The sequence below is a fragment of the Mastomys coucha genome, unplaced genomic scaffold (genome assembly GCF_008632895.1).
Source record: "Mastomys coucha isolate ucsf_1 unplaced genomic scaffold, UCSF_Mcou_1 pScaffold1, whole genome shotgun sequence".
Classification (NCBI taxonomy): Eukaryota; Metazoa; Chordata; class Mammalia; order Rodentia; family Muridae; genus Mastomys; species Mastomys coucha.
This window is the reverse complement of record NW_022196891.1, coordinates 72,915,319-72,924,835: the sequence shown is the minus strand read 5'-3', so window position 1 is coordinate 72,924,835 and position 9,517 is coordinate 72,915,319. Positions and strand designations below refer to the sequence as shown.

At 41.3% G+C, this 9,517-nt stretch overlaps 1 protein-coding gene across 1 annotated transcript in view; it reads right to left on the bottom strand.

Annotated features, from left to right (window-relative positions):
• Positions 1-347: 347 nt before the first annotated feature.
• The window catches only part of Wdr64 (WD repeat domain 64), a 126,840-nt gene continuing 117,670 nt past the window's right edge, over positions 348-9,517 (bottom strand). The window contains exons 25-28 of the mRNA XM_031390517.1: positions 7,867-7,972; positions 6,004-6,084; positions 4,334-4,444; positions 348-798 (exon numbers count right to left, since the gene is read on the bottom strand). Coding sequence (XP_031246377.1) covers positions 718-798; positions 4,334-4,444; positions 6,004-6,084; positions 7,867-7,972 — 379 coding nt within the window. The 3' untranslated portion in view covers positions 348-717. The remainder of the gene's footprint in view (positions 799-4,333; positions 4,445-6,003; positions 6,085-7,866; positions 7,973-9,517) is intronic.

Sequence of the window (9,517 nt, the reverse complement as noted above, 5' to 3'; positions counted from 1 at the left end):
TCCTCCTCCTCTGTCTCCTCCTCCTCTTCTTCTTCCTCCCTTCCTCCCCCTTCTCCTCCTCTCCTCCTCCTCTTTTTCCTCCTCCTCCTCCTTCTCCTTCTCCTTCTCCTCTTCTTCTTTCTCCTTCTTTTAATAATAAATTTCCTGGCACATTTGGAGACTGAAGCAAGAAATTCACCCTTCCAGATCAATATAATGAGACCTTATCTCAACAGGAAGCTGCTGATATAACAGACTTACCTAGCATGTCGGGTCCCTGAATTCAATCCCCAGTACTTCAAAATAAACAAAGTGGCAGTGACAGTGGCCCTCTTTGTATACACACAACAGGACACACACACACACGATTTGCCTCTTACTTGCACACACTCTATTTCTGGTTATGGATTGGGGTGAAAGGTGGAGGCAGATGCAAAGCTAATCACCGCTAACCATATTAATTGGGTCTACCCAAGCTACTGATTTTGTTTATGTCCTTGTGCGATCTTGTTGACCATGATGAGAGACATTGCCTATTTGTTATGTTTTCCTATGTGTAAAAAGTTGGCACACTGGCTGCAGACCCTGTGAAGTCACCAGAGTCCCTTGAGCAATCTCCATTACCAGGATGGCTTGAGGTAGAGAGACGGGTAACTATCAGATGGTGTGGCATCCTCATCTTGACTAGATCTGGATCTTGTGGCCTCCTGCACAGCAGCCAGTTCTGAAGCTTCCTCTTCACTTCAGTGTGGTTGGGAAGAAGGATGAAGCCAGATTTATCTGTGGGACTAAATTCCTTTTTATGCTTTTCCTCCGTGACTGCGGGATAAAGGTACATTGATTAGTAAAAGGCATTGTAGACAAGTGCACTTTCCCAACTTTTACCACTAAAGATTTTTCTCCTCTTACACAAGCAAGGAAGTGATTTCAACAATCCTGTGCATCCCCAGGCAGAAGAGTCTTGACAGGAGGGGGTGGGACTCCCGAGGTTTGTAAAAGAACTACTGAGTTACTTAGTGAGGTGCTTATCCATTCTAGGACTCATGTATACAAACTGGAAAGGGTCAGCAAGAGTATCTACCACACATATGAGTACAGCTCAGGGTATAACAAGTTCCAGGCTAGCCAGGGCTACATGGCACAACCTTGGCTCAAAAGCATTCTTTGGGACATTGAGATGGCTGTGCTGCTAACAGTGGTTGCTGCACAGACCTGACAACCTGAATTCTATTCTCTAACCTCACTGCAGAAGGCAAGAACTGACTCCCGAAGACTATTCCCTGACCTCTACATGTTCGCCATCACACACACACACACACACACACACACACAAATAAAAAATTAAAACCCATAGATAGATAGATAGATAGATAGATAGATAGATAGATAGATAGATAGATAGATACGGAGGTAGGTAGGTAGATAGATAGATAGATAGATAGATACGGAGGTAGGTAGGTAGATAGATAGATAGATAGATAGATAGATAGATAGATAGATAGATAGATAGATAAGGAGGTAGGTAGGTAGATAGATAGATAGATAGATAGATAGATAGATAGATAGATAGATAGATAGATACATTGATAGTAACATTCAATCAGCGTTTATGGGATACTAGTTGAATACCAGACATTCCTGAGATATTTCTGGGATTTGCTTACAGAATTTTATAACACATAAAGGTAAGAAGAGAAGTACAGGTAAAGAGACAGAAAGCTCTGAGGCTCAGCCTCTGTCTTCAGTTCTTCTGGGCTTGAGTACTCTAACAGGCCTTGTCTCTGCTCTTCCCTCCCTGAGATAGGAAACTCAGCTCTGTTCACAACCTGCACATCCCAGCAGAGGGAGCACCTCAGAAGGAGCACCCCAGAGGGAGCATCCCCGTGCTGCAGGTAGCCTCCTCTCTGCCACTTTAGGTACTTCCTTCATTTGTTTCCTCAGCTCACTTCTCAGCAGGTTCTCCCTCCTTCCCAAAAGGAGTCAGTCAAAACATGTGCTCTTAGAGGATTTACAATCTCATCATCGAATAAAGACAATGAAGAGAAATGGGTTTTCAAACAACAAGAACAACAGAACACCAATATGCCATTGTAGAAGGGAGATCACTGTATGACAAGAAATCAGATGGTGATGGGGGTTGGGAGAAGATAAACCTGAATGAGGAGGCTGGCATTGTTTATGTACCCTCAGAAGGTTCTTCCTAGCAGGAGATGACAGCAGCTCATGGACCTCCAAGTTATACTGTGTTACATTTAAACATCCAGGTTTAATTAAACATGTAAACTTCTGGGTTTAAATCCCAGCTCCGTCACTGGATTCTTTTGGGATCTTTGATACTTATTTATTTCTTGTAATTCAGCTTTTGGAAATGCAAAATGGGGGTGTTCATTTTAATGTACTGTTGGAGCTCACCGACTTAGCTAACCTGGCTGACCCCTAAGTCCCAGAGGTCCCCTTTCTTCATCTCTCCAGTGCAAATATTACAGGCAAACACTGTAGCACCTAGTATATTATGTGGGTACTGGGGATCCAAACTCAGGTCCCCAATGTTTGTTGGTCAAGCTCTTTATCAACTGAGCTCGCTCCCAAAGAGCCCGAGTATAATTTTTTTGTCTAACATAAAATTGTGAGAATTTTTATTTTTTAATTTTAATTTTATTTTAATTTTTAGGTTTCCTTTGGAGTATGTTGGCATATAAACCATCTTCAACACATTTTTTTTTCTGTGACTGGATGTTTCTATAAATTTTGTTTGCCTGCTTGTTCAAGACAGGGTTTCCCTCTGTAACAGCCCTGGCTGTCTTGGAAGTCACTTTGTAGGCTGGCCTGAAATTAAGAGACCTACTTGTCTCTTCTTGAGTGCTGGGAATAAAGGCATGTGTCACCACACCAGGCCCTTTATTTGATAGTGTTCAAGGGTTGAACCCAGGGTCTTGCACATGCTCATTAACTGCCATGGAGTTGCCAACGCCTATCCCTTAAGCCATGACTAATTTTTAATTCCATTATGTTGGTTCTTAAAAGCTATGTGGTCATCTTCATTTCTAAGCTTAGTATTTGCATAGAAATAGACTTATATTTAATATTAAATTAGATAAAATATAAAGAGTAAAAATATAGGCAACTAAATATATGAATTGTAAAACCCAACAGAAATGTATATACATTTCATCTTTTACTTTTGGATGCCATTTCATCTGTTCCTTACAACTAAAGGCAAGTATTATTTTTATAGAAAACTCCTCTATTGCCAATAGCTCCTTCCTGACTAGCTGACAGCATGGCTGATGAACGGGACTCATCCGTAGTCCCACTCAGTGCAAAAGCTAACAAAATCATGAAGATATTTCCCATCTTGATTTAATAAAAATGATTTGTAAAAAGTGATTAGTCTTGCCAGTGGTTCCACTATCAGGTACTGAGTAAGAGATGGACAATAAAATCCATATGCTGGACTACATCCCTCTCTTAATGATGGACATTCCCTGATGACTAGCACACAGGTTAAGTCAGGCCCATGGGAGCTTCTAGTTCCACTGGAATAAGATCAGATCATGAAATCTGATGGAAAAGATCTCAGGCTTATCATTTAATTAGCATGTGATCTTTAGTACCAGCTCCCCACATCTAAGAAGGACCCCCCAATTTCCTTCTGACTTAATTGTAAAAAGAGAATCCTTTACAATAAGAACACTTTGAAATTTAAAAAGCACTGCATGTTATTTTCTGTTAACATGTAGGGACAAATGCTGCTGGCAAGCTCACTGATACCGGGCTCCTACTGCCTTCATCGATGCAGTAAGATCCCAAAGTGAGGACAGTTACGGTTGCTCAGCCATGTCCTATCCAGTTGGCTTCTAAATGCACTTACAGGACTTATTTGGAGATGCATCAAGGTAGCCTCATTTGTTCAGACTCACGGGTTCTATTGGAATTTCCTCCCTTTCTATCCAAAAAACATATGGATTTTTATATCACTGAGCTAAACACATACATATCTGGAATATCCTTGAAAATATGCACTGAAATAATTTTAGGCTTAGAAATGTTTTGGGTGACATACAAATAATGAAGAGCACACTTTCTCTCTGTGTCTCTCTGTCTCTGTCTCTGTCTCTGTCTCTCTCTCTCTCTCTGTGTGTGTGTATGTGTATGTGTATGTGTGTGTCTGTGCGTGAGTGTATCTGTCTCTCTGTCCATGTCTGTTTGTCTGTCTGTCTGTCTGTCTGTCTGTCTGTCTGTCTGTCTCTCTCTCTCTCTCTCTCTCTCTCTCTCTCTGTGTGTGTGTGTGTGGGGGGGTGGGTGAGTATGTGGGTACAGAATTGGAGTACTCTGTGGGATGCACATAACTTACTTTATCATGACCATGGGCGCCCTTCTTCTTCATGTAAACAGCATCCACAGAATCTCTTTGTGCTTCAGAGCCAATGAGGGGAAGGAATCTTAGACTCGTGGGACTTGGTACCTGCAAAGCACAGACTTTGTCAAGCATGCTTAAAGTGTTTACTTCTGGAATGCAAACCTGAGGTTGGGGTACTCCGTGAGAGGTGCATCTGCTTCAAGCCACATGCCCCTTTTGGATATCCATTGCTCTCTCTGTCTTTCTCTCTGTGTTAATTTGTTTTGTCTAATTTCACTGTGTTCCATGTGTGTGTTCTTGGTGTCTTCAGTAGCCAGAAGAGGGTGCTAGATACCCTGAAATTGGAGTTTCAGGAAGTTGTGGGCTGTCATGTGGATGCTGGGAATTGAAGCTAGGTCTCTGGAAGAGCAGCAAATGTTCTTAACCCCTGTGTAATCTCTCCAGCTCCATGCTTTTGAGATTTATGTATTTCAAGCTGCCCTTGAACTCTACACCCTTCTGTTTCTGTCTTCCTAGTACTAGGAATTTAAGTTCTTTCTCACTCTCTCTCTGTCTCTTTCTCTGTATGTGTACATAAATGTTCAGGTATATGTGTGCACTCATGCTTTTGGAGGTCAAAAGGTGATCTCAGTTCTCTTCTTCATCACTCTCTGCTTCATTTACTGATGCAGGATAATTGGAGCTTGCCAGTTTGGGCTAGTCTATCTAGCCAACTGCCTAGCAGATCCCTTGCCTCTGTCTTTTAAGCACCTGGATTGCAAGTGAGATGTCTCAATTTCCCAGCTTTTATGTGAGCTCTGAGGATCTAAACTCTGGTCCTCATGCTTATAAGGAAAGTACTTTTCCCATGAACAAATTTTCCAGAACTCTACCTTAGGTTGTGAGGACTATTCTCTCATTGAGCCTCAAGCTCACTGATCCAACTAGAATAGTTGATCAAGAACACCAGGGATTTTTCTATTTCTGCCATCCCAGCACAGGGATTACATATGCACTCTATGTTTTTGTGTAGGGGATCCAAATTCAAGTCTTTATATTTGTATGGCAAGAACTTTTAATGACTGAACCATCTCCCCAGACATTCACTGTTAATCCTTGGTCACTGTCAGCATCATTGTTGCCTGTTATCTACTACAGTGAGTGAACATGTCCTTATAAAGTTAAGTAATGCTAAAGATCTAGGTTGATATTGAGTCACTATATTTGGTATTTGGTTTATTATTTCCTGGCTGCATTCATTAGATACATAACACTGGTTACCTGGGGTTGAGACTTGGATGAGGAATTTGATGACCTTTGGGCAGATAAGAGCATAGGCCCAGTGATGGAGTATCATGCTGGACTATAGGGACTATAGTAGGAGGAGAACTCAGTAGAAAACAGGGTCCAAAAGTCTGGCAGAGCCAGATCATAGAAAGTTTGTATGTTCCTCTAAGGCATTTGGGTTTTGTCTTGAAGGTATGAACTACTAGGTCAAAGCTCAAAGACACTCCTCTGTGAAATAGCAGAGGTGAGCAATTTGAGCATATACATGACCCAAGACTTGCCTAGGACAAGAACCACTACATTTATGGAAGCACCAGAGGGCAGATTGTGTCAGCTATGAGAAATCAGACTTTTGTATTGTCCCGTTACCACTTTAGTTCTAGAAACTTCTAACTTACCCTGTATATAGGCAGAGAACCAAAAACAATCCCCGCCTCTCGGTTTTCTGTCATAAAACCTTCCAAAGCATATCGACGAATCTATAAAACAAAGCAATGATTTACTAGAAGGGGCACGTTCAATCCATCGAATGTTCATCAAAATATGGTGGCCAAGACTAACTCGCTGATGTAGATCTTAGGCAAATTGTCTGTTGATAATAAATTAGGGGAAGGGGCTACCCCAGTGGAAGACTGACTATTGTGATATTATTGGTCCTGCAAACTGTGTGTCAAAAGGAAATTATCAGAAAACTGACTAGTTTAATCAGAGACTCCAAGTGAATCACATCTCAGCTCAACTGGTGTGGAAGCCTGCTCTCTCACTGGTCAAGTGAGGTAGGATGATAAGAAAGTAAGAGGAGAAATTTGGTGTATGCAAGTGTTTCAAGGATTCTACAAAGCCTTTATAAGGATGTTAACCAATTTATTTAATATTTCAGTTATCATCTCACCTTTAGATTGGTGTGTGTGTGTGTGTGTGTGTGTGTGTGTGTGTGTGTGTGTGTGTTGACTTTTGGGACAAGTTTCTCTATGTAGCCTAGGCTGGCCTGGAAGTCACTATGTAAACCAAGCTATCCCAGCACAGCAGGGATGTTGGAGCCCAGCATTCTCATGCCCGTCTCCTGAGTGGATATACACATAGTAGGGCACAGCTCTTTTCAACCTTGCCAGATACTGCCACATTGATCTTCAATGACTTTTCTACCAGTTTGTATGACTGCCGCTTCTGTTTGCCTGACAAGCAGAAGGTTACTCTTTGTGGTATCACCAGACTATTTAGGTCCTGGAATGCCCAAAGTGGGATCCCATAGTGTTGGTGAAGTGCATTTTTCTGTGTACTAAAGAGGTGTCTTTCCATGCGCTTATTGGCATGTCCTTTTTCTTTAGTGAAACATCCAAGCTTTTAAAGCAGTTTTAGGGCTCTTTTTTTTCCCTCATTTATTTTTGCAGAGTTTTTTCATATTCCAAGTACCGACCTCTGCTCATTTATGACTATTCTGAATGTGAGGTGCATTTGGAAAGGTGAAGGTTCATTCTTCCTGTGTCAGAGGTACCCCAGATGAGTCGCATGTTAGGGACCGAAAGCTCAGAAAGACAGTGAATGTGACTAATAGACAGCTAGACTTTGGGGGCAAGCCTGGGCTATTCAGACAGGTGTGCTTGCCCTGTTTGTTAGTGAACCAGAGTGAATTAATTAAGTAATTAATTAATAGACCCCTGGCCTCACAGTACATCTATCCTCTAGCATGGTAAATAATATCAGGTCATTTTTTTTTTCTCAGACTGCACAGTAAACAAAATGTGCCCCAGAATGGACACTCACTGCCAGGGATGTTGGAAACAGAGTCATTGCCAATCCTTAATTAGGGATATTGCACATGGATTCTACATCTGAGGGCAGAGGTGCTCCTGACTTACTTAAGTGTCCCCAGAGTAATCATTTTCCATTCCTCAGAAATACAGAACCTTCACCACTGAGTCAGGGGGACCTATGACCATATGCCACACTTTTGATTTTGATGATGATGCAGGGAGGAGGTACACAAAATGAGGAATGTGGTTTCCCCATCCTCCTGAACCTCTTAAAAGAAACATGGCCCCGGTGACACCTCAGTGTCAGTCCCATGAGACTCACTCCCTTCTCTCACTTCAGTTTGCTTTCTTACCCTACAAATCTATAAGAGAATTCATTTGTAGTGTCTATGCCAAAAAAGCTGTGGCAGTTTTTAAAGGGCAACAACCAAAAGCTAGCATTACGAGAGTGAGAATATTTGAATTCAAAAATTCCAAAGCAAAGGTAAGTTTTGTTATCTTAGCTACCTTTGGAGAAGAAAGAGACTTGAAAAACTTAAAATCATGTTGCACTTCAAAGGGATGCGGAGGTGAACGTTTGAAAAGCAAAGACATTGAGCTCATTTTTTTCCATCTGCATAGAAAAACACACACACAAAAAAAAGTCAAGTACATTACTATAGCTTTCATTCCTTGCCAAATGATCAAATATCCATGTGTCCTCCCTCCCTGGTCCTCACATTGCCTGACTCTCATGGCACCAGTCCCAATGGCACTGACTCTACCTAATTCTTAGTCCATTTTGCTTCCTAGATCTCCCTCTAGAGAAACTACAGAGATTTCTACTCTTCCAGAATAGTTCATGTAATTAAAATCATCAATTGTCATTTGGGGGGAGCCCTATACAGTAAAAATGGGAGAAAATCTTATAAATTCAGTGCTTGACTTTTGAGTGACCTTGGAAAGTTTTCTCTACAGTTAAAATACATTTACATATATATTTAGAAAGTCATAACTGAGCATTAAAAACACCTTAAAAACAAAATCAATAATCTCTCTTCACACGTGACCATTCTAGGCCCAGAGAGAAAGCTCAGTGGATGAAAGTGCCACTGATTGATTGATGATATCAGTTCAATTGCCAGGATCTACATGGTGGAAGGAGAGAACTGACTATTGTCTGCTGTCTCTGACCTCCACAGACTTACTGCTGCATGTACTCTCTGTTCCTTCTCCCCCACAAATAAACAAACAAATATAACGTTACAGAGTCATTCTGTAGAACAAGGCTTCATTTGCACTACAGAGCAAACTTAGTTTTAAAAACACAATGTGAGCACACTCATACATTTAAATTATCTGAGTTATGACAACCATTTCATGCTTTGGTATTTACAAGTTCCCCTCTGCTTGTCATATCCACTACTAGTTTTTCAGGACAATTTTTTAAGTGCCTGTTGGGTGCTGGCAGTGATGTGAGAACAGGGAATAAATTAACAAGACTCTGTCCCTCAAAGGACTCAAGCATGAAGAAGACTCATTCACAAACCAGAACACTAACATAATGTGAAGTATTAAGACACATGACAGTTGATATCAATTCAGCAGAAGCTAGAATCCAAAGAATCAAGCTTCTGGCTATGGCTGGGACAGATTACGCTTATGAGGTTGTTTGAGGTGAGAAACCCTACAGTAAATTATTCCATGGGCTGGAGTCCTGACAGAACACAAAGGAAAAAGTAAGATAACATTGTCACTTTCTGCTTCATGACCAGCTCCAGTTGCCATGACTTTCTTGCCAAGATGGGTGGTGCCATGTAAGTGTGAGCCCAAACAAACTCTTCCTTAAGTTATCTTTGCTAGGTATTTGGTCATAGCAGCAAGTACAGTAACTAAAACAAGATATATGGGTATTCAGGTCTGGAAAATTACGCCCCCTAAAAAAGGGCAAATTATTGCCCATTGCTGAATTTCACCTCATCTCGATGGGCCTAGTTCTATAAGTCTATCTCATATATTTTAGCCAGCTCCTTTCTATTGCTCCTTACTGTCCAACCAAGGCAAACCTTGAGCCTCCTGGTGGTGCTTTTCAGTCACCTGAAGACCTCAGTTTTCCCCAAGTTGGTTGTGTTTTTGAGTCTTATGGTTTCTGACTCTTAGCTTCAATTCTTTTTTTTTT